Source organism: Cnephaeus nilssonii, assembly GCF_951640355.1.
Source record: "Cnephaeus nilssonii genome assembly, chromosome: 14".
Lineage (NCBI taxonomy): Eukaryota > Metazoa > Chordata > Mammalia > Chiroptera > Vespertilionidae > Cnephaeus > Cnephaeus nilssonii.
In genome coordinates this window covers 6,923,690-6,948,917 of record NC_137085.1, presented here as the reverse complement: position 1 = coordinate 6,948,917, position 25,228 = coordinate 6,923,690, and the positions used below count along the sequence as shown (strand labels likewise).

The 25,228-nt window shown below is 50.2% G+C and overlaps 1 protein-coding gene across 4 annotated transcripts in view; it reads left to right on the top strand.

Moving 5' to 3' along the window:
* The first annotated feature begins 4,265 nt into the window (after positions 1–4,265).
* Positions 4,266–25,228, top strand: part of MVB12B (multivesicular body subunit 12B) — a 140,117-nt gene continuing 119,154 nt past the window's right edge. For 2 of the 4 annotated variants that reach the window (XM_079790249.1, XM_079790248.1), the window contains exons 1-2: positions 4,266–4,405; positions 18,588–18,710. In XM_079790249.1, coding sequence (XP_079646375.1) covers positions 4,346–4,405; positions 18,588–18,710 — 183 coding nt within the window. In that variant the 5' untranslated portion in view covers positions 4,266–4,345. Of the gene's footprint in view, positions 4,406–4,635; positions 5,017–17,987; positions 18,089–18,587; positions 18,711–25,228 lie in introns of those variants that run through there. The other 2 variants (XM_079790250.1, XM_079790251.1) reach the window with 2 other exon arrangements.

Genomic DNA, 25,228 nt, shown 5'->3' with positions numbered 1-25,228 from the left:
GGGAGACTGATAGTCGAACAGGTGAACAAGTAAGAGGTGGTTACAAATTGTGATGAGTGATAAGCAGGGAATGAACTGATGCGGTATGAAAACATCAGGGACCTACTTAGATGACCAGTGAAGGCTTCCAAGGAGGTGACATTGATGCTGAGAGTTAAGGATGAGAGGGTCCAGACCCTGTAAAGATGGAGAGGAGGAGCGCTCTAGGTGAAATCCCCAGGGAGGAAAGAGCTTTGATATTTAAGGATCTCAAAGCAAACCCATGTCTAGAGCAGCAGAGATGAAGGTGGAGGGTCAGGCAAGGTCCAGACACCGTGAGATCTTGTAGGTCACGTTGGAGCATTTGAATGTTATGAAAGGCCATGGAGGGCTTTAAGCAAGTGAGTGACTTGTTGCGTTTTATTATTTTTTAAAAAGGATCATTCTGGTTGCTATTTTCCATTGTTTGGATGGAAGCAAAACCAGGACACCAGTAAAGAAATTATTGAAGTGGCCTAGGCAAGAGAATATAGTTTGGAGTTGGGTATTAAGAATATACATATAGATCAGTGAATAAAAACAAAGCATTTAGAAACAGGGAATTTAATATATGATAAAAGTGTGTATTTCTATACACAATACTACTGTAACATTAAAATGTAAATTTTACATTATATTTTATATTCATTATTATTATTGTAGTAGTGTTATCATAATATTAATATAATTAGACAATTTCAAAAAAAATAATAATTCCTAGATTTCCCCCCATATTTATTTATCAATATAAGTTTGAAAATAACTGTAATGTTCCATTGTACCCCACCCCCCCAAATCATGTTGGTTCTTTGCTTTGGATTAAATTTATGAACTGAGTGGGGGAGATATGACATCTTTGCAATATTGATACTTCCTGCCCAGAGATTTGTTATGCTTTTCCATTTATTAAGGACTTCCTGTATGTACTTATGTAAGCTAAGCTTTTATAGTTTCTTTCTGTGCCTTACTATTTCTTGCTAAGTTTATGCCTAGGTATTTTATAGTATTCATTGCTAATGAGAATATACACTGAGTAGCCAGATTATTATGATCTCTGAACGCATAATAATCTGGCCACTCAGTGTATATCCTATATAATAAAAGGCTAATATGCAAATTGTCCCCCTCGACCAGGAGTTCGACCAGCAGGCAGGCCAGCCAACTGCCCATGTCCCCTTCCCCTGGCCAGGCTGGCCGGACCCCACCCATGCATGAATTCATGCACCGGGCCTCTCATATATATGTGTGTGTGTATACACACACACACACACACACACACACACACACACTGAGTGGCCAGATTATTATGCATTCAGATATCATAAAAATCTCTGAACACAGTTATTTTTAAACTTATCTTGATAAATAAATATGGGGGGAAATCTAGGAATTATTTTTTTTTTTTGAAATTGACTAATTATATTAATATTATTAATATAATACACACATACATGTTATACTTTTTGAGTAGAAATTACTGGTATTTAGTGTTTTATTTAGTGGTTCCTATAAGTAATACCTTGCTCTCTCTTCTTAGTTTGGAAGAAACTGAAGCATAGTTATAGGAAAGAGACATAGGAAATAAAAATACTTCTTTTATTACTAATAAGGCTGACTGGAAACTATAGCATTTGAACTACAGCTAAGTGGGGCTTTCTGTATTTCCCCCTGAATTGGATAGATTTACTTTTATAGTAACAGGCATTACTGGACAACACTCTCTCTCTGCCCCAGGAACTTACCACTCAGTGGAGAGTACATGAAAATATTTGCTTCATGCCATCAGACAATGCCAAAAAGAGAATTCAGAAGCATCTATTCTTGTCTGGTTCCTTCTCCCAAACTCACTAATCAGACAAGTCATTCATCCTCCCCAGGGTGGAGGAGACAGGCCGAGAGTCTAATTCGAATGGAAGGCCTTCAATATGGAGAAGAAGGCTTTTCCCTTAGCATTTAGGAAAGCCGTTGACTTTGATGCTTACCTGATAACTGGCCATTTTACCAAAACCTCTAAAATTTTTAGTTGATTCTCTTCAATTTTTATTTTTATGTATGCACTCACATCATGAAGAAATAATGACAATTTTGTCTCTTCCTTCCCAATATTTGTATTTCCTGTTTAGTTTTCTTATTTTATTGCATTGGCTACAGTTTTTAGCAATTACAGCAGGCATCCTTGTTGTTGTTTTTTACTTCAATGAGAATACCTTTAGTGTTTCACTATTGGAAAGTTTATCGATAGCTTTGGTAAATAAACTTTGTCATGTTAAGATGTTTAAATTTCCTCCCTAGTTTACTAAGATTTTTAAAAATTTATAAGTAGTTGAAGTTTATTAAATATTTTTAAAGCATCTATCCTGTTGATAAGATCCTGTGATTTGTTTTCCTTTAACAATGTGATGAGTTTTACAGATTTCCTAATGTTGAATTAGCCTTTTACTTTTGGAATAAATCTTGTTTGATCATGGTGTGATTTTTCAGCAAGCTGGATTTGTAAAACTACTGAATAAAATTGCTAAAATTTTATTCAGTAGTTTTACAACTACTGTATACTGAAGTGGGTTGCTCTATAGCAGTGATTTACATATTGGAGATTGATCGATAAACTTCTGTTCCTGGCTCAGATGAGTTTAAGACATGCCAGGCTAAACAGGTTTCTTCACTCCTGGATCACACATAGACCTTCATATACTAATACTTATTGTGATTCTCCAAAAAGTAGACTATAAATGGTATGCACCATTTTCCCAAATTATTTGCCAGAAATATATAGTAACCTCTCAGGGAACTAGTGTTCTATATTAGACCTGCACTTCTCTTTCTTGGTGTTCTCTCTGTTGGATTTGGGAATCGGGTTGTGCTAAACATGAGAAATGACATTGAAAACTTTATTTTTCCTGTGTAACCGTTTAAATAACATAGGGATTGTCTGTCCATGAATGGTTTGCTGGAATGTGCCTGTGAAACCACCCGGACCAGTGCCATTTGAGTGACACAGACACCTCCATGGCTTCCCGACGGGACCTCTTCTTCCACAACCAATTCCGCTTGGCACGCTTTTCTTTAGGATCAGACAGTTGTATGGAAAAGCCTAGAATGTGTGAAAATGGGACTTGATGCATTAGCAACTTGATGCAGATCACTCCTGGATGGCTCTTAGCTTCAAATCCTCCAGCCTTCTGAGCAGAGGCCTTTCAAGTAGCACCTGGCCTCTGGGAGGGGTGCCGTGCTGGGGCTGGGTAGGGCATATCTGGCCTGTACCTTTCCCCAAGTGCTACCTATAGGGTAGGCACCTCTGCTTAAACCCCTCCTACTAGATCAGGGGTGGGGAATCTTTTTCCTGCCGAGGGCTGTCGGGGTATTTATAACATCATTTCTGGGCCATACAAAAATTATCAACTTAAAAATTAGCCTGCTATGTTTGGTCAAACATTTAATTAGCTCATCCCTAATACCTTGGCAGGGCCAGACCAAATGATGTCGTGGGCCTTATAGGAACCTCGGGCCACCCCTGTTCTAGAGGCTTCCCTGAGGCTGGCTCTAGGCCTGCGTGGGTGAATCATTTGCCCAGCCTGTGGGGATGTGGACAATTGCTAGGAGATGGGGGTCTGTTTGAGAGGCCTGGGAGGCACCGTGGGCTCTGGGGTCTGACTAAGCTTGTGTTGGGTCAGGTGGGGCAGGAGGGTGCCCTGAGCTGGAGTGAGCTGAGCCAAGCGCTGGCCTGGGTTTCTACAGCCTAGAAGGGCTGGGTGGGCCAGGTGCCCTGCAAGAGGCTACCGTGTGTGTCTGTGTGTCTGTGGGGGCGCGGGGTGTGTGTGTGGGTGCGTGTGTGTGTGTGTGTGTGGGGGGGTGCGTGAACGGTTATCCAAGGCTCCAGGAGGCCCGGGGGCTCGGGGATAGGAGGCAGCGCGCGAGGTCTGGTCCGGGGCGCAGCGAGGCCTAGGAGAGCCCGCGGCTGCGGGTCCGCGGAGAGGCCGGCGTGGGGGAGGGGACGCTGGGTCCCGGGCTCCGCGCGGCCGGGCTCCTGGGGGTCTGGGCTGCACGGGGCCGCCTGCAGGCTGGGGGCGGCCAGGCTGGGGGGCAGGCGGGGGCGCGGCGCGGGCTCCGGACGCGAGTCCCTGGCTTCCCACTCCCCGCTCCGGCCCGAGCCAGCCTGGGGCGCCGCCGGGAGGCCCGCAGCCCGGGCCGCGCGGGGAGCGCCGCCGCCGTGGTCGCCGCCGCCAGGCCGCGCCCCGCCCCCGCCGCTGCCGGGGAGGCTCGCGCTCGAGCTGCGGCGCCGGCCCCGCCGCCTGGGCCCCGGCCCGGCCCCTCCCGCGCCGCCCGGGCGATGAGAAGCTGCTTCTGCGTGAGACGGAGCCGGGACCCGCCGCCGCCCCAGCGGGGAACAGTTAAGTGAGGCCGCGCGGCCGGGCGGCGGAGGCTCGGCGAGCCGGCCCTGCGGCCCCGGCGGGCGGGCGGGCGGGCGGGCGCGGGCCCCGGGCCGAGGGGCGGGCGGGCGGGCGGGCGGAGCGAGCGCACGGAGGCCTGCGGGCTCCGTGCCCGGCCCGCGCGGGGACAGGCCCGGCGGCCGCTGCCCGGCCCTGCGCCGCGGCTTCCCGTCCGGGCTCGGCCTGGCAGCGCGCAGGCGGCAGGAGCTCGGGACCGAGTGCGGGCGGCGCCCGGGGCCGGGGCAGGGCCAGGGGGCCTCCCGAGAGCCCCGCCGGCGGGGTGGGAGGGGAGGCGGCTCACCTGTGCCCGGGCCTGGGCACCGCCCGCAGACAGTGGTTGGACCGGCCTGGCCTAGGGTCCAGCTCCCTGGAGTCACGTGGGTGCAGACCTGAGTGCACCTGAGCCTCGGGCAGCGTCTGGGGTGTGGCCTCCTCTGTGACCTGGGCACCCGGGAGCCGGGGCACCTGTCTGCAAGGCGAGGTGCCGGGCCTGGGCGCCTGAGGCTTGGGGTGCTCACCCTGGAAGGATGGCGGGTGTGTTGATGAGCACCCCAGGGGCGCTCCAGCTCAGGTGAGGCTCGAGGGCAAGAGGGTGGGACAAGAGCTATGGCCTAGCGCCAGGGGGACACACCAGATCCCCCAGACAGGCCCGGTGAAAAAGGCAGACCCATGAGCATCTTTGTCCTCTTTGTTTCCAACACAGAACTTTTCCTAAATTAAAGCTGTGACCCTTCTGTTCCCCGCTCCTCCGCAGCCTCTCCAGCCGGGCGCACAGGAGGGCCACACCGGGCAGAAGGCACATGGCCTTTCCCCCTTCTCTCCGCTCCCCGCCCCCATGGAAAAGCAGCACCCACTCAGATTTCTGCCACAAAAGCAGGCAGCAGGCCGGTGCCTCTTCAGCGGCCTTTGTCTCTGGTGGTTCCTTCTCCGTGTAATCTCCTTGTACATTTCTGGACAGCTGGCTGGATCTCATCTCATTTTAACCGGGGCTAGGAAATCTTATCAGCTGCACCAGAAAAGCCTTAGGAAAGTTAGCAGATAAGCTCCGCGGAAGCCCAGGCTAACCGCAAAACTCGGGGCGCTGGGAAGGTTAGCTGCAGGAGATGCGTGACACCTCTCTTGCTCTCCAGAAATTGTGCCGGGTGCTCTGGGATGTGGTGCCACACAGAGAATCTTTCAATGGGGCCTCGGAGAGACAGGGCCTCTGCTGGGACCTGGGCCCCAAGCCCCGGGTGAAGCCGTTGACATGGCAATTACGGGTTCACTTGAGCCTAGAAGCGTCTTCTCTCCTCCACATTTTTCCTTCCTTCCTTCTAGCTCCTTGGCCACACTCCTGATTTATGCTGGAGGCGTTTTCCCTGCCCTGCCTCCGTCCAGCAGCTGGTGCGCTCGCCCTGCTCCAGCTGGGATAGTGCACCATGCATGTTAAGTGCAAGGGCTTTAGAAATAGACCTCATCTTAAGCCTTGGCTTTCCTACTCATTGCGCTCTTGGGCAAATTCATGAACTTTTCTGAGCCGCAGTTGCCTCACCTGTAGAGTGAGGCTGACGATGATCATTCTCTCTCATAGGATTACGGTGAGAATTAAATGAGATAGTACAAGAGGAGTGCTTAACTCCATGCCTGCTGCAAGTCAATAAAAGTTAGTGGATATTATCAAGGGTTTGCTAACTGATTAATCAGAAGAGTAGCTTCATTTTTTATTTTTATTTTTGAGTGCCTTTATAGTTATTATTTAGCTCTTCTCAGGGCAACTAGGAAGAGATGGTAGAGTAGAAAGAACACTGGGCTCGAATTTAGGGGCTTGGGTTTGAATTTCCCTGTACCTCCTGGAACTCGGGTGGGTGACCCTAGGCAAGTCACGGGACCTCTCTGAGTCCCTATTTCCTTATTTGATAAAGTGACTTAAGAATAAATCCTACCCTGCAAGGCCGAATGAGCTCCTGTACGTGAGTGCGTGTGACATTGTGGAGGATGTGGGGTCCTCGCTAAATTTAAGTGGGATTCGGGGACAGACCCCAGTTTTGTGGGTCTGCCATTTGAACAATATGCGTGTGGGGGGAGTGGCTATAAGGAAAAGAATAGCTCTCTTTAGTACATTTGACAGAAACTGCATGATCATACGTATCTCAGGGCCTTGGAAGGGGGTGGGGGTAGGGGATGCGCGTTGATCTGGGTTTCACAGCAGATCAGCTTCTGGGGCGTCGGAATCCAGATGTCCTGGGCCGCTCTGCCCTCGCAGGGTGGAAGGACTCCGTGCTTCCTGCTGAAGGAGCATACCCTTGCCACACTGGAAAGTAATGATGGTGTTGGAGTCAACGTGGGAAATGTCAGAGGTGCTATTATAATGATGAAGATAACAAATGACTACATGGCTGGATGTGGTGGGCTGAGAACACTGTGTTTAGCGGGTTGCGGCTGAGCGAGCAGAGTCTCCTTGGCTGTTAGGCTGTGGGAGGGGAGGCCTGGGTTCCTTGAGGGAGCGGCCTCTCCCCCAGGCGGTTCTTGCTCACGCCAAGGCTCTCTCTCCCTGGCCCCAGGGGCTCTCCGTGGTCTGCTTGCTGGGCTGCCCGTGGGCGTTGTGGTTTCTCTGGATTGTCGGTGCTGTTGGCAGGGGCTGCCTGCAGCAGGTCTCTCCCCAGCTGCTTGGGAGGTAGGTTCACCCACTGCAGGGTGTGCTGGCCATCGCCTCCTTGTTGGGGACATCGCGTGGCCATGTGGCTGGCTTACGTGACACACTTGTGGAGAGATGCAGGGCTTGTCCAGGCTGAAATGTGAGAGGCCCGGGCACCTGGATCCGGGGGTCGCATACTGGAGCTTTGTGGGCCATACTTGCCTGAGGACTGGAGGGCCATCTTGTTGAGCCTGTGGCTAGAGCCAACAGCACCAGGTCGTTACACACACACACACACACACACACACACACACTTTAAGAAAACAACCAGGATACTGATCAACAAAGCAAAGTGTTCAAAGAATATCCCTTGATCCTTTAGGAGAGAGATATACTAGGTGTACTGGTTAATAATGGCAGATTTTATAATCAAAGAAAACACAATCATTTCAAGAGAAACATCAGAAGTGCTTTATTCAAAGTAATGTCCATCGCTAGCTACACGTTTCCTCCATCTTTCAGGTAATTTGTGGATATCGTCCCAATAGAACTTTTCTTGATTGAGGCAGACCATTCAGAGACCCAATTTTCCACTTCTTCGTATGTTTTGAAGTGCTGCTCAGAAAGTGCGTGTGCCATCGATCGGAACAAGTGGTAATCTGAAGGAGCAAGGTCTGGTGAATACGGCGGGTGGGTTAATACTTCCCAGGCGAGATCTTTTAACGTGTCTTTTAACTGGTTTTGAAGTGTGTGATGGTGTGTCACCATGAAGCAAAATTACTTTGCTGTGTCTTCTGGCACATTCTGGTTGTTTCACGATCAAAGCGTGATTCAAATTGATTATTTGTTGTTGGTAGCGAGCAGTTTGATGGTTTCACCTGGTTTTAGAAGCTCATAATACACCACACCTTCCTGATCCCACCAAACGCAGAGCATTGTCTTCTTTCCGAAGGGATTTGGCCTTGCAGTCGATGTTGATGGTTGACCTGGATCAACCCATAATTTGGTGCATTTGGGATTCTCAAAATAAATCCACTTTTCATCGCCAGTCACAATTCGATGCAAAAAAGACTTTCTTTCCTACTGTTGAAGCAACATTTTATTGATGACTTTTCGGTTTTCCATTTGTCTTTTGTTCAGTTGATGTGGCACCCATTTTCCTTCCTTTAAAATCTTTCTCATTCCTTGTAAATGATTGGAAATTGTTTGCTGAGCAACGTGTAATCTTTCTGCAAGTTGTTTTTGAGTTTGACACGCATCTTCATCCAATAATGCTTGTAATTGTTGGTCTTCAAACTTTTTTGGTTGACCTGGACGTTCTTTGTCTTTCACATTAAAATCATCACTTTTAAAGCGTTTAAACCAGCGTTCACAAGTATCTTGAGATGGAGCATGTTCACCATAAACTTTTCAAAGTATACAATAACTTTTTCTTCAAAATAAAGTAATGAATTAAAACTTCCCGCAAATGCTCTTTTTTTGGCACGAAATTCGATGTTTTTAAGCGTAAAAATATCTATTATGTTAACACCTTCAGCAAATTTGACATATGAAGTTTTGAAGCTTGCTGTCAATACAACAAAATAGCATGCATATCAAATCACATATATATCAACACATGTGTAACTCCATCTATTGAAAAAATTTCGCATTATTAACTGGTACACCTAGTAAATGAATACATAATGAGCTAAACATCTGTAGGATGTTTAGGAAAATGCAGATTCCAGGATGTCAAATTGAGACCTGGAATCAAAATATCTGGGATGGGGCCCCCAAATCTGCATGTTTTAAAACAAAGTTCGGGTTGCACTTAGGCTTATTGAAATTGAAAACCACAGTTCTAGATGTGTGTTTTTGTTTTAATGCTCACCTGAGGATATGTTTATTTATATTTTTTAAGAGAGAGGGCAAGGGAGAGAAAGAAAAATGTCGATGTGAGAGACAAACATCGATTGGTTACCTCCCGCACACACCCTGACCTGGGATTGAACCCACAACCGAGGTACATGCCCTGACCAAGAATCGAACCCGTAACCTTTCCATATCTGAGACGATGCTCCAACCAACTGAGCCACACCAGCCAGGGCTGTAGATGCTTTTTAAAAAAAGTTGTAAAATATACATAACATAAAATTTACCATCCTAATCATTTTTTAAAAACCTTTTTTCACAGTTTATTTATTTTATTATTGATTGATTGATTTCAGCAAGGAAGGGAGAGATAGAAACATCAATGATAAGAGAGAATCATTGACTGGCTGCCTCCTGCACACCCCACACGGGGGATCAAGCCCGCAACCCAGGCACGTGCCCCTGGCTGGAATCTAACCCGGGACCCTTTAATCCACAGGCCAATGCTCTATCCACTGAGCCAAACCAGCTAGGGCCATCCTAATCATTTTTAACTGTACGGATCGGTGGCATTAAGTACATTCACGTTGTACAGCTAATCTCTGGAACTTTTTCATCTTGAGAAACTGAAACTCTGTACTCTTGAAATAACTCTCATTTTCTCCTCCCCCAGCCCCAGGCAACTACCATTCTACTTTCTATTTCTATGAATTTGACTACTGAATACCTCATATAAGTATTTAACCTTTTGTGACTGGTTTATTTCACTTAGCATAAGGTCTCAAGAGTCATTCATATTGTAGCATGTGTCACAATTTCCTCTTTTTTAACACTGAATAATACTTCTTTGTATGGATATACCACATTTTGCTTATCCACTCCTTTGTCAGTGGACACTTGGGTTGCTGTCTCCTTTTTGCTCTTGTGAATAATGTCACTAGGAACATGGATGTACTAATATCTCTTCAAGACCCCGTTTTCAATTCTCTGGGTATATCCCCAGTGTAATTGCCAGATCATATAGAAATTCTATTTAAAAATTTTTGAGGAATCACCATACTGTTTTCCCTAACAGCTGCATTTTCATTCCCACCAACGGTGTACCAGGGTTCTAATTTCCCACATCCTTGCCAACACCAACTTGTCGGTTTGATAGTAGCCATCCTATTGACAGGAGGTGACACTCACTGCTCTTGGTCTGCATTTCCCTACTGACGAGTGATGTGGACACCCTTTCCTGTGCTTGTTGGCCATTTGTATGTCACCTTTGAAGAAATGTTTAGTCCAGTCCTTCGCCCGTTTTTTCATTTAATCATTTCAGGGTGGTTTTTGCTGCTGCTGTTGTTGAGTTATAGGAGCTCTTTGTAGATTTGGATTTTAATCCCTTATCAGATATATTGTTTGCAAATGTTTTCTCCTAGTCTGTAAATTGTCTTTTTCACTCTGTGGATTGTGTGTATCTTTTGATGCAAGTTCCGTGAATTCTGCGAATTCTGCAAGTTCTTTATACACATTATCACGCTGCAGAGGAAATAGTATTATTTCATATCCCAGTTTTATAGAGATGGAAACTTAGGCCCAGTTTAGTTACTTGCCTGGGGCCACACAGCTGTGAGTAAGTATCAGGGCTGGCATTCAAACTTGGGTCCCTCTGACTCCGAAGCTTGCAGCCTTTTCATTCCTCTCCTTTACCTCCCATTCTCCCACTGAGCTCACAGCATCAGGAGGCCCCGTGGGGACCTGCAGGAAGTGGCATTGATTTGAGAAGCATTCGGTTACAAGAGACGATGGACGGAAGACTTGGCAATTTTCCCCTTTTGGCCATTGGGTGCTCCTTCCCGTGGACCCGTGTCATTGCTTAGGCCCGAGAAAGAGCAGAGACGTGCAGACTGTTGTGTTTACTTGTTGGTGGAAACATCTCGTAGGCTTGTTTCAGAGCCCATCTGCTGCTCCGAGTTGCCCCAGCCGTCCGCGTTTGCTCGCACGGCTGCTGATGCCACGCCTTCTGCCCGTGGTCCCTTCTCCACGCCACACGCACGCTCCCTCTTTCAGGGAGGCCGGCCGGAGTGGCAGCTCTCCCTCGCGTCTCCGTGGCTCACCAGGCAGAAGCAGGTGTCCCCTCATTCGTAGTCCCTTTCTGTTTGTCGCTGTGTCACCCGGGCACAGTGGCATTGTCCAGTCTCGGCCCCAGACCAGTTAAATCAGACCCCGGGGGTTGGGATGGGCAGCTGTAGTTCTTACAGACTCCTTAGGCCAGTGGTCGGCAAACTCATTAGTCACCAGAGCCAAATATCAACAGGACAACGATTGACATTTCTTTTGAGAGCCAAATTTTTAAAACTTAAACTTCTTCTAACGCCACTTCTTCAAAATAGACTCGCCCAGGCCGTGGTATTTTGTGGAAGAGCCACACTCAAGGGGCCAACGAGCCGCATGTGGCTCACGAGCCGTGGTTTGCCGACCACTGTGCACACACGAACAGGTGAGTCTGCTGAGCAGGCAGCCCAGAGACCCGCCGGCCACTGCCAGGCCCGGTCCGGCGGCTGGAGCTGACACTGCGGGGTGCTGCGGGGCCTCCTTCCTCTGCCCGTGGACGTCCCTGCATGCGCTGTTGTCCTGCACGGGCTGCCGGTGCCCTCCGTTCTCCAGGGAAACATGGCTGATCTTGAGAGGCTGGGAGGAACGTCATTCACCCACCTTCCTTCCATCTGTCTCTCCAGAGCCATTTATTGAGTCCCCACTGTGAGTCAGGCACTGGTGAACACAGCACCTTTGAACAACTTCCATTCTTCTAGGAAAGTGTGCTGTAACCTGAGGGACAAGCATGTGTGTTCGTGTGTGCACATGTGTCATGCACCACGATTCTCAGGGACAGCACCCGTCTGGCTGGGCCGCTGGGGAAGTTTGGGGCAGAATGGAAGGTGCCTCCCAGATTTGGGATGGTGGGGGTGGGGTGTCGTAGGGAAGGAATGAGGTGACCTGTGTGGCAGAGGGAGAGGCGGGTTCTCATTCTGAGGCTGTTCCTCACGGGTGATTACCTTCAGGTTCTCTCCATTCATTTGTTCACTCATTCAGTCCGTCATCAAACACCTCATGAATACCTGCCGTCGTCAGAGTTTGCGCTGTGGGCCAGCTGTTTGAGCATCACTGGGGCTTGTTAGAAATGCAGCTTCTCGGGCTCCCTCCTGAACATGTTGAATCAGTACCTGGGAGTGGGTTCTGGACTCTGTTTTAACAAACTCTCCAGGTGACTCGTAGGCTAGCATTTGGGAACTCCCCCTCCAGAGTGTTGGATTTTCCGTCTTCATCAGTGCATACCCTCCCTCAATGCTCAGCGCCAAGGCACTCCCAAAATGTTTGTGGGCTGCTTTGCATCGGGTCCTGTTAGGTACTGGGAGTGTGGGAGCCCCTCCAGGGGGAGGATGGCAAGGTCAGCCGAGTCTGAGGCACTCATGGGACAGGCAATTGATGACAGACACTAGATACACACCTAGTTTCGGGAGGTATTTTGGAAGTCATCAGCATATGGGTAGGATGATTAAATGCCCAAATGTATGAAAAGAAACTCTCAACATCCATGTGAAAGTCAGAGCGGGGCGGGGGGTGGGGGGTGGTGGTGGTGGTGATGGGCGTGCCTGGCGACCTGAAGCCATGTGTTCTGATGATTCTGGCCTGGGGGCCCGTGTGCCCGGTGTTGAGATGACATTGGCATTTTTTTCTCTGCAGACACTGTAGCCTTCAGGGCAAGGGGTGACTCATGTCACTGAACATAAGAGAGCGTTGCTCTGGGGCCTCCTGGGATAGTTTCATTTGTAGGGCATCTGCCTTCTGTTGGGTTCGTCTTTCTTCGTCTTCTCCGGGGACAGTGGCACCAAGACCTGAAGGGTGTGGGCAGGGACGACCCTCACTGGCAGTAATGGTGGGCAAGTCGGTGCAGGGCTCAAGTGTTCTGGAGAATGCCGCTCCCCCCACCAGCACCGGGATCCCTGGTTTTGCAGAGTCAGGCTTGGGAGGGGCAGGACTTGGGCCACTGCACTGCTGTAGAACTTGATCTGGGTTTATTTTGGGGGAGTGAATTCCGGGATCTAGCATTGCACTGTACTGGGCTGTCGCATCCTGAACCCCAGGCCTGCCTCACATGGTTTATAGGAAATCTGTTTGGTAATCAAATGGTTAATATAAATCTAATCATAGGTCAGATGGCGTGGATGTGCTTATACACCAGATTCTTCCATTAGAAGCAGCAGACCTTTACTGGGGAAAAGGAAGTGCCTGCCATTGTTAGTGCCTGCGCTGGAAAAGTCTTTGATCTAGGGATGCTTAGGAAAATATTTGCTTTCGTTTCCCAGTATCTTAGCAGCCTTCCCAGTAGTCTTAGCAGCCTTCCCAGTAGTCTGTGGCTGTTGCCACCAGACCACACTCAACAGCACTTGTCAGAGTGACTTGGCTTCTGACTGGTCTCTAGATAAGCAGTCCAGACCAAAGTGCAGGAAGCACCAGGATGCTATCCTGAGTCCACAGTGACGCCCATCAGCCTGTGCACCGTCTCCCAATAGCAGGCTAGCCACTCGCCTGGGTGCTGCATGGACCCTGGCCTCAGCGCCCAGTCTCCTGAGGAGGTAGGTCTCTGCACCGTGGCTGTCAGGGAGGTGGCCCCGTGTGTGTGTTGAGGTGTGCATCGGTGAAGCGGGGCGTGTCCTTCTGCTCCCCGCTTAAGCTTATCAGCAGAAAGGTACCCGCTACCATGGGGCGACAGAGAGGGGCATGGATTCCTGCAGACCCCCACTGCCACTGGGAAGCAGGCAAAGCTGATGGTCTCTCGGTAGTGAGACCCTGCTCTTGGGCTCTTGGCCGTTTCCCACAGTGAGTAAAGTATTTACACACCGCTCTTCCTAGCCCTGCAAGCTGGTAGCTGTGGGCAGACACTTTATGTCTTTTGTGCCCTTGACTTTGGATTTCAAACAAGCTGATAGCAATTTCGTCCTTCTGTGGGGACTTAATTAACCCACTGTTTTTGTCATTTCAATTACAGTAGTCCAATTTAACCAGCCTCCTCCCCCCCCCCCCCCCCCCCCCCGCCCCGCAATAGTTTGAAATTACTCTCCTCAAAAGTTGTGTGCGAGTCACGCCTTAGCCCTTGCGGGCAGTGCTGGCTGGCGCTGCTTCTGAGCTGCAGGGAAGCCCAGTCGGGGTTCCTGCCGCTCCTCCTTTGAAGGCATCGCTCCCTGCCCCCTGCAGTTGTTGGCGCCCATCTTTAAACTCCTCAGCCTGCACCCCACCCTGCTGCTAAAGGGGCCTCAGTGGAGAGAGGTCTGAGCTCTGTTCGTTGGGTTTTGATTTCAGTACAGGAGTTGATAAAATGAGATAAACCCCGGGCTCACGGGGCCGGGGAAATTAAACAGAGATGATATCAAAGTTCCCCTGAGTTTTCAGCTGTGATACAGTAGCTTAGTTTTCTCCCAGACTGCGGCCGGGAGGCACGCCTTTGATTCTGAAACAATGTTCAGCATCAGTTAAGCCCAGCACCGCTGACTTTTAGGGATTAAGCAAACTGTTGTAGTAATTCTTTGATCAGCTACAAGGGAGCAGTGTGCTGTGTGTGTGAAGGGGCTTTATAGTTAAAGTTCATTTCTCTGTGAACCTGGGATGACAGCATTGGCGAGGTGCCGCAGTGCTGGGAGCGGGGGCCTCCCCAGGCACTGTGTGCAGCATTGCAGGCAGAAGCAGGAAGCGGTTTTCTTCTTCCGCCCTGTGTCGTCGCATCGTATCCATCCAGCATGGCATGGGAAAAATCCTCTGGCTTGGAAAACACACCTCACCCTAACGGGACCCCAGCTAGTCCTAGTATGTATATGCAAGGCATGCGCGCGCACACACACACACATACACACACATACGCGCACACGCACTCCTGCCTTGCAGAGAAATCCTCCTGGGGCAGACACAGGAACAGCTGCCCAGAGCCACGCTCTGCAGACCCCCAGACTTGCAAATGATCTAGCGGAGGCCGCCTGGGCGCCGAAGGTAGAGATTGGGCTGGGGATTGGGACCAGATGACCTGAGAGGTTCAGTTAGGAGGATAAGCTCAAGGTCAGTGTTGCCACCACACTCTCTCCATGCCCAAGAGCAGACCCAGCTCCCAGGTGCTGCCGCCACCTTCATTCCTTACCGGCATTTACTGAGAAGCTACTTAGTTTCATGTCGGCTCCATCCTGTGATTCTCAGTAATTTCAACATCACCTAGAATACTGGGTCAGCTTTTGGCTTTCACTGTAGAGACCCTCCTGCAGCCACAGCCAGGGTGGCAGAAGTTTCTCAGATTGCTCCCTCCCCCTGGCTGGTCCTGCAACTTGCAGTTGTAATGGAGCCCGTGTGTGTTGTCGATCGGCTTGCACCGCACCATGCATCAACCTATTCCCTCCTGTGCAGCGCTCAGATCTCCCTCATTAGGACTAAATTTACCTCCGTCCTACACAAACATGGCCTTAGCTCATTTTTATTGTTGTAAATTATTTATGAGGGAGATGTTGAATCTTGAGACGGAGGTTCGAGGGAAATTAATCCCACGTTACTTTTATCTTGCTGTACTTTTCTCCCCCTTACTTCACTTACTGGGGTATGGCTAGAGAAAGAAGAGCTTTCCCTTTTTACTATAATTAGTGTTGAAACTGGTTTTTCAGTCAGATCTGGGATGGGATGGTGGCGTCCCTCTGCACAGTGTCATGGGAAGCAGACCTGGCTGGGGAAAGAGGGCAGAGGTCCTCTTAGGCTCTGCTGAGAACTCCAGGCCTCAGTTTGCTCTCCTGTAAAATAGGGACAAGGCAACCCAGCCACCGCCCAGGTTTGGTGTGGGCACTGGTGGAGAAGCAGTCTGAGCAAGCTTCTTGAGAATTGCAGGGCTCTGTGCACACGCGCAGCAGGGGTGTGAGTGTGTGCAGTTAGAGGTGAGGATGCTGGTGAGGAGCTGCGGAGGGCGAAACCGGGAGTTGTGGCAAGGAGGCCCGGAAGTTCGTGTTTTAGACCAGCATCGCCTCTTGCAAGACAGGTTCCTGTTGGTTTGGAACACCCTGCACCCCTCGCCCTCCCCGGCAGATGTGCTTCGGCATCCACGGCCTCTTCCCCCTCTCAGGGGCCTGGCCTGGGACCCAGCGGAGCGCCGCCACGCCGGTGCTGTCCCTCCCCGCGCCGGCTCCACAGCTAATAAATGGCCTTTTGTTAGGAAGGTCAATTGAAGTGACGGTCGAGGCGCTGTTAAAAGTAATTTGCAGTCAGAAAATATGTAATTCAGGGCGAGCCGCTGTGAGTGATTGCCTCTGCCACGGATATCTTGGGCGTTTCTCATTAAAAGCTTCCTTTGCTGCTGCCCGTGCTTCCTCCGCCGCCCAGCTGGCCCGGCCCGCGCGGAGTCATTTGTCTGTATTTCACAAAGGCCGCTTGGATCCCCAGGGTGAGCAGCCGGGGAAGGAAAGACGGAGGCGTGCGGGATGCTCTGCAGACCGATGCGCGGCTCGGAGCAGCCTCCGCTCCTGCGGGCTGGGCTGTGCCCACGCGGCCCAGGCCCTTTGTCTGCTCAGCCCGGGAGCGGCCATCTTGGACCAGCTGCTGGGCTGCCTCGCGGTGCATTCTGGGAGCGCATCCTCGCGGACAGGCAGGTCCCCTCCTGCACTTGACAGCGCGCTCGGAGCAGAGCGGAGCCATTGTCATCAGTGCCTCGTGGAGGATATTGGAATCTATCAGCAAATAAAATATTTCTTTTTTTATTCCCATGCTTACCTCCCCCTCCTTCTCTCTTAGATAGTACTATCTTAATAAAAAAAAAACTTACCTCGCATGTTCTTTATTAAATTCACAGCATGATATTTTAGCACTAGTAGAATTCCTACATTCTGTTAATGAGTTGTTAATTGCAAAGCATTTTGGTAACCAACAGCAGGTACCCATATTTTGCAAACTGCAGCATTGTTGTTGTTATGTTACCGATAAGAGGGAATTTTCCAAGTGAAGATACTTTTTGATCAGTGTTTCCTTTGGATTGTGCTGGTGCAGATATTGAATGACAAACCTTCTCTATTGGGGGCATGCATGGGCATTCATTCATTCAGTAATATGTACTTCATACCTACTGTGTGTGGGAAGCTCTAAGCCCTGTGCTTTATGCAGATAAACCTACCTAATAAATGACATTTTAAAAAAGAGAAAATGATGCAGCGTGGAATCCTGGGCCCTGCCCCGGGCTCCCAGAAGCTTATTTTCAGCAGACTTAAGTAAAGCATAACTTGGTTTGCTTTTATCATAAACAGACGCTGAGAGTGCAGCGGCTGCCAGTCCAAGAAACACCTTGATTGGAGACTGGGCTGCATTGTATTAAGTCTGCTTCCGGAGCCTTTTGTGGGGTCCTGGGACGCTGATTACATGGGGGACTTGCATGTAGCATTTTGGTTGTTCCTATTTAGGAGGCACACTCGTTTTTAATAGCCTCTGCCTTTTCTGATTCTAGGCTGAGAACTCAGAATATTCCTCCTGCCTGCCTGGTTAGGCAGGGTGTTCGGTTTGCTTTAGAAGCCGTAACCAGCCTTGAGAGATCTGGCAGACCTACAGCCAGTGGAACTTAATTGCTGCAGAAGGAGGTGGAATTTAACTTGCTCTTTTTCAAGGCTTGTCCTTTTAAAAGTACTGAAAGTCATTTACATAAGGTGTTGGCTTTTTTATTTGCTTTCTGGTGCACTGCCCAGACCCAGTGCTCTCTATACACTGCTTGTCTCCTCTGGTCACTTCAAGGGGCAGTCAGCAGCAGAATAATAATTCCATTTCCCCTCCCTTTCTCCCAAAGTGCCCAGCAAGAATTGTGGTCATTGTTAGTGTTTAGTTTTGAGTAAATGCCCACGACCTGCAGGAGTAAACACAAAAAAGGGACCTTCCAGTCCTCTTGGGAGTGATGCCTATCACGTTTCTGGTCAGTTACACTGGACATGTGTACCCCCAACCCCACCAGCCTCATCTGCTCTTGTTGAGTGCCTACTGTGTGCCAGGGACCTCTCCAGGACCTTCCTTCACGTGACTCTTGGTTCTCACAGCAGCTCTGTGACTGTCAGTGCCAAGACTCCGTGCTTGCTCAAGGCTGTGGAGCCTGGACTTGAACCATTCCTTTGCCTCCATGCCGGAGACTTTCTTCCAGGTGTGTGTTCGCAAAGCTCTGTCTACTGCGCAGCCCCCCGGGCTGTGGTAGAGGCTGTAGGGTTGGCAGCCTGCACCTCCATAGGAAACAGTACAAGGGAGAGAATGCAAGGTGGGGGTAGACTTAGTCAAGTCTGATTTGTCCTCAGAGAGGCTACTGGTGTCTGTTCAGAAGTCAGGCAGCTAGATGGGAGGTTTGAGAATGGTTTGCCTTTGGGCCTGAGTTTAAATTACAGACATACTCAGGGCAGGGACAAGCCCTCATTGGCTGTGTTAGCTCAGTGTTCAAAGCTAACGTGAGACAAGCAGAGGCCCGTGATGTTTCGAATTCTTGCTCTGCGGAAAGAGTCAGGTGGGGTCAGGGCTCCTGAGCTCTTTCAGGAAGTGAGCGCAGCTCAGGGTATGGGCCCTGAGGGTCCGGCTGTCTGTGTGAGACTTGGCATTGTTCACGGTGAGCGCTCAGTGTGAATTCTGTGCTTTCTCTTCCTTTTCGGAACCAGGACAAGTCCACCATGCCTGAAGTCAGAGACCTCTCAGAAGCCTTGCCGGAGACGTCCATGGACCCCATCACAGGAGTGGGGGTGGTGGCTTCGCGGAACCGAGCCCCGACGGGCTACGACGTAGTAAGTCAGGATTCCGCTTTATACCTTTTGTTCACGGATTCAACAGATCTTTACCTCCTGTGTTCCAGACCCTCTGAACCTTGTGTGTAAGAGGTGTTTCTTCCCTCTAGGAACTTAAGCAGGGAGGGGAGATCACCAGTGGGCAGGCAGTGTCCTGGACTGGGAGTCAGAGGGCCTGAGCCTGACTGGGCGGTCCCTGGCCGAGTCCCTTGGCCTCTGGGATGCTCATTTTCACCTTCTGTAAAACCCAAGGGTTGGATTCATTGATTTCCAGTCACTTCTCGTTGTAACATTTCATGGAAAGGATCCAAGTGTCTGAAAGACCCTTGGTGATTGTCATAGAGTGTCCCCCACGTGTATATGTCACATACAATCGTACAGCTCTTTACCGCTTCCAAAGCGGTTTCCTCCCAGCAGCTCATTTAGCTCTCACGGTTGTGCTGGGCGGGCCAGTAGCTGCATCTCTGCTTTGCTGGTGAGGAGAACCCGAGCTCCGGGAAGTGAAGGGACAGAGTCCCCGTCCTCGGGGGTGGCAGGTCAGGACCCGACCCCTCCCAAGTCCAGCGCTCTGACTGACCACACCACCACCGCTTAGCAGGACCTTGCCTTGCTTTTCGGCAGATGTCGGTGGTGGAACAGTAGTACTGATGGCCGGAACTGGTTCTTTTGTTGTTTCTATAAATAAACTCCGATTTGGGTGGAGCTTTAAAATATGCAGAGTAACATCAGAGGGTTTAGTAAACAGTGACCCTGGTCGTGGGTTCTGAGATTCCGAAGTGGTCTTACTTCCCTCTTGTTGTTTACAACAGCGTTTTATTTTATTTTTTATTTTTTAAAATATGTTTTATTGTTTTTTTTACAGAGAGGAAGGGAGAGGGAGAGAGAGTTAGAAACATCGATGAGAGAGAAACATCGATCAGCTGCCTCCTGCACACCCCCTACTGGGGATGTGCCCGCAACTAAGGTACATGTCCTTGACCAGAATCGAACCTGGGACCCTTGAGTCCGCAGGCCGACGCTCTATCCACTGAGCCAAACCGGTTAGGGCGACAGCGTTTTATTCTTGTTCGTTGAGAGGGTGCACCAAGACTACATAAAGGAGAGCCTCTTTACCAGCACTGACAACCTGCGAGGTGATTGGATGAGTGTCTGGCTCCCAGGGGTGGGGATGCCAGGCCTGGCCCCGAAGGAGCCTGCGACAGGGTCTCTCAGCCTCGGCGTGATTGGCGTTTTGAGCCGGATAATCACATAACTGTGCTGTGAGGCTGTCCTGTGATCACAGGATGTTTTGCAGCATCCTTGGCCTCTACTTACTAGATGCCAGTGGCACCAGCCCCCCAAATTGGACAACCAAAAATGTGTCCAGAAATTGCCAGATGTCCCCAGGCTGAGGGGTGGGTGGGCAGGATCAGCCCCCGCTGAGCACGGTGCCGGGTGTAGTGGGTCAGCGGCACCGGGTCCTGTGGGAGGGGAGAAGCCTGTGAAAATGCTCTGTGTTACTCTCCCAGCTGTTTGAAAGCTTATAAACATTTTAAACGTGAAAGGACGAGGGAATCCTTTTTGACAAAGATTTGAGTCTTCCTGCTGCCTGACTTCAAAGCGCTTGTCATAAAGTGGAATCATTAGGTATGGCTGTGTGCCATAAAACTCTTGAGGAAGCTAATAAAACTGTTCCCGATTGGAGAAGCCAGTGTCTCTTGATGAATTGGATATGAAGCAGCACGCGTGTGTGGGGCAGGGCCGGCGCGCACCCTCTGGGGGGGCTCCTGCTGGGCTCACCCCAGGCCGCGGGCCCGTCTCCGTGCTCTGCTCTTGTCGGCCCGTGTCCTTCCCATCCTGCGGTGCCTTTGGGGTCGTCGTGGCTGCTTGCTGGTGGCGGCAGATGGCCTCTGGCCGCCTGGCTTTCTGAGCGTCTTGGTGGGTCTGACAGGAGCGGCATCCATCCCTATCATTTTCTCCCAACACCGAGCTCAGGGCAGAGGGCGCCGTGTCAGATGAGGGAAATTAATAAGCACATCTCATGACTACGCCGCGCATTACAGTGGAAGGTGAGCAGGGCAAGGGGCTCCAGGGTCGGCCTGGCAATTACCCAGCCTCCGCGCCGAGCGCGGCCGAGCTCCCTCCGGAAGCCCTTTCCGGGAGAGAGTTGGAATCGTCTCGCTGTGCTGACCTCCGGCCTCTTCTAGATACACAGCTGGCTCCCCAGAGGCCTGACCCTGAGTTCAAGGGCAATGAGGGGAGTTGCTTTTATCCGGAGTTTTGTGGGAAGTCAACATCCAAACCGAAATGTCAGGTGTTTGATGGTGGCTGGGCCGCGGAGAGGCTGAGAGCCGCCACGGAAGCCCTGCGGGGGGTGGCGAGACCTCGCCCTGTCCCATCCGCCGGGGAGCGCTCTGTCCCTGCGCAGTCACATGGGCACCGTGACCGCGCAGCCCGACAGTTGGGCACCGGACGGATGCTGACCTGGGCAGCACAGCCACTTTCAAACGGGCACAGGCCCCGATGCCGCTTCAAGGGAAAGATGCCCAGTGTTCGCTTATGAACATTTAAGCAGGGGTCCTCAAACTACGGCCCGCGGGCCACATGCGGCCCGCCGAGGACATTGATCCGGCCCACTGGGTGTTTTTGCCGCCGCTGCCTGTCCTGCTTAGCAGCCGACTCGTCCCGGGCCCGCAGTGCGCATGTGTGGACTGTGCGCCGCACTCTCCGACTCCCCTCCTTCTCTCTGGGGGACAGTGAACTGGCCCCCTGTTTAAAAAGTTTGAGGACCCCTGATTTAATGTTATAACTCCTCTCCAGGTCAGGGGAAGCCGCCTCTTAGGCTAGAGGCTGAGGGTTATTTGCTAAACTTCTTCATTGATTGTCCTGATTCCTGCATTCCTCTCTGAAATAGCCCCCCCCCCCCCCCACCACACACACACACACACACACACGGCCTCGCGCTCTGTCTTGGAGTGGCTGGTGATGACACTCCTGCCGGCAGAGGGTGGGTGGGTCTCCGTCCTTGTGACGCCGCGTACCTGAGTCATGACTCTCATAGCTGCCGGTGTTTGCTGAGGGTGGTACATGCTGTTTTTTCATACGTGGATGCTTCAGAGTTGCCTGAAGGGTGAGTAAAATGAGACTGCAGATGGAGGTGGCTGTGAACTTGGTGGCAGGCTCAGGAGCAAGATTGGAGTGGACTGACGGGCCCGGTGGAAGTGGGAAGCGATGAGGGAGGCCGAGTGACGACGGCCTTTAAAGGAGGAGGAGAGAGGGAAGTGGTCCCTAGAGGATGACGTGGGCTCATGGGTCTTTTTTTCTTTGTTTAAAGGTGGAAAGTGTTGAGCACACTTAGTTGCTGATGGGAAGGGACCAGCAGTGCGTGTTGTGGCGGGGGAGGAGGGGTGACAGTGCAGGACAGAGCTGCTGGCTGACAGGGCAGAGCTCCAGAGGGCAGAGGACGGGCATCCTGAGCTGCAGAGTGAAGCCAGGAAGTCATGTTTTCTAGCTCTTCTTCCTATGGCTGCGTGCTGGGAAGCCAGCTGTGGTCGTGACCTCTGACCTCCGAGGGGGCCTCCAGGGCTGCGTGTGGGCCAGTCACCCGGAAGTCCCCACTTTCATTCCTTCCTTTCTGCTCTCTCGCTCCCTCCATCTCCCTTTCTCTCAGCACTCCTCTTTACTTCTGAAACTAATTAGAGCACAAAACATTTCTTAAAAACTGTGGGCCTTATCATTTATATATGCCCCAAATGTTTTGGGGAGTTTCTAAATAATTGGAAGGTTCAGTTGCTTGAACAGTCAAATGTGAGGGCTTTGGGGGTACCAGCAGAGATCCGCTCCCCTCGGACCAGTGGCCGTGTCTGGGGGACATAGGGAGGGATATCTTTAAAATCCTAAACCTGCAAGTAAGGTCCTACATTTTACTCACCAAAGTAGAAAATGAAAAGAAAAATCTTGTAACTGCTGATGCAAATTCAAGCAGGCTGGTATTTTTATATAGTGCTCAGGGTACTTTAAAGGTCACATGAAAGCATGTGAAGATGGCAATGATACCTAATTAGAAACATAGGGTAGATAGCGAGTGGGGATGTGGACATAATCGCATGTCCCGTCTGATCACAGCTGTCACTTGTATCTCCAGAAAGCTGCAGTTGGGGAGGGGGGCGAGCAGAGCAGGAAGCCACGCTCTTCCTCATGGCGGAGGACGGGTGGGCCCAAAGCCTCCGCGGCCGTCCTCCGGGAGCCCTGCCTCTGAGAAGCAAAAGCAGAAGCAAGGGCAGCAGCTTTTTCCGGCCGCCTCCAGTGCCCTCCCCACGGGGCTCTGCCATCAGGCCTGCTCCCCGTTCGGAAATAGCCACGGGCTAAGCCTGCCTCACACGCTGGTTCATTTTCAGAACCAGAGCTTGTGTTGATAAAAGGTACCAGGTGTTCCTCCTTTAGTTTTGTTAGAAAATACATTAAAATGAGACTTACTGGAAACACGGAAAGCGGTTTTATGGCCAGCCCTTAGGCCTTTGTGTAACTGGCATCTTCCCTGGCCATTCCGCTTTGCCCGCAGAGCTCCGGCCTCGGGGAGTATGCGAGCCAGAGAGGATGCACAGGGACTGCTTGTGCCTGGCATCCAGGAGGAGGGGAGAAGCAAACATGGGCTGTTGTTAGGATGAGTCGATCAGAAATAGTGCTGTGCAGCCGGGGTGGCTCCGTGGTTGAGCTTTGGCCCGTGAACCAGGAGGTCACGGTTCGATTCCTGGTCAGGGCACATACCCAGGTTGCGGGCTCAATCCCCAGGAGGGGGCGTGCAGGAGGCAGCCGATCAATGAGGTTTCTCTCTTATGGATGTTTCTATCTATCCCTCTCCCTTCCTCTCTCTCTAAAAATCAATAAAAACTTATTTAAAGGAAGAAAGAAAGAGTGCCTTAAACTGCCTCCTTCTGAACTTTTCTCCCCTACCAACTAGGAATTTCGGTTTGACCCAAAGATTGCAACAATGACTTACTCCATAGTGGAGAGGACCCCGGGGGAACAATCCGGTGTTCTGGTACTTCCTTCGGTTCGCTGGAACTTCCTGTCCATTATTTAGAAAAGCTTCTAACAATGAAACCTCAGTTGGTTGGATTAATGGAAAAGATGAGGGACCTGCTTTAATTTTCCTTTCATTGTTTTTGGTTAAATGTTCTATTTTGAGTTAGAATCCGAATGGAGTCTTAGGAAGTAGCATGCAGAGATCTTGTTTACCCTGTTCTCCATTTGCTGGGGACTTTCTCTTTATTCGGGTATGGTGAGGCCAACAGGACAGGACACAGTGCCACTGAAAAGATAGTTTGTTCTCATGGACCCAAGAGGAGGGCACACCGCTCCATGCAGGACCGAGCGAGCGGAGGCGCCAGGGTCGGTCAGGAGGCGGAGAGCGAGGGGAAAGCTTGGGCAGGAGCCTTTTTTGTGGTTTCCGTAGGAAAGGCAGGAGAGGCAGGCTAAGCGCACTGAGGACTGTCCAGTGTAAAGGACTTCAGTGGCTTCGGGCTGTAGAGGTGGCCTCTAGTTGTCAGATACCTGGCCCTGGCGATTTAGGCAGGGGAGAGTGTCCCAGCCCGAAGGAGCCTGTTAAAAGGAGGCGGATGGAGATAGGGACTCAGGACTAGTTGGTTTATGTTCAGAAGTGCTCATAGGTAGGTGGCTTACTGGTTCTAGGAATTAGCTAACCTCCTTTATAACCACTAATTGGTTCTCCATTTCTGTAATTTTGTCATTTCAGAAATGTTTTAGAAATGGAATCATACTGCATGTAACCTGTAGACATGCTCCCCTCACCCCCCTTCTAAAACAGCATAATTCTCAGGAGATTTATATGGAGAACCTACTGCATGCATCAATAGTTTGTTTCTTTTTATTGCTGGACAGTGTCCATTGGTAAACCTGCACCATGATTTGTTTAACCGTTTACCCACCGAACGACATCTTGTTTCATTTGTAGTTGTCATGAATAAAACTGCTACCCATACTCATGAACAGGTTTTATGTTAGCCTAAGTTCCTCTGGGATAAGTGTCCAGAGTACAATTGCTGGTCATATGGAAGTTGCATATTTAGTGTTTTGGTTGTTTTTTTTTTTTTTTATGAAAATGCCCAACTACTTCTCTTTGTGGCTATAACATTTTACATTTCCACCAGAAATGTACCAATGATCCCGTTTCTCCCCATCCTTTCCAGCACTTGTCATTGTCAATATTTCTTGTGTTAGCCATTCTGATAAATATGTAGTGATAACTCATCTGGTTTTAATTTGTATTACTCTAGTGGCTAATGCTATCAACATCTTCTCATGTGCTTATTTGCCATCTCTATGTCCTCAATAAAATGCCACTTCATGTCTTCCTCATCTCTAATTGAATTGTTTGTGTGTGTTTTTTACTGTTGAGTTTTAAGAGGTCTTTGTATATGTAGGTATGAGTGTTTGGTTGATTATGTGATTTGCAAATATTTTCTTCTGGTGTACTTGTCTTTTTATCTTAACAGGGTCTTTTACAGAGCAAGAATTTG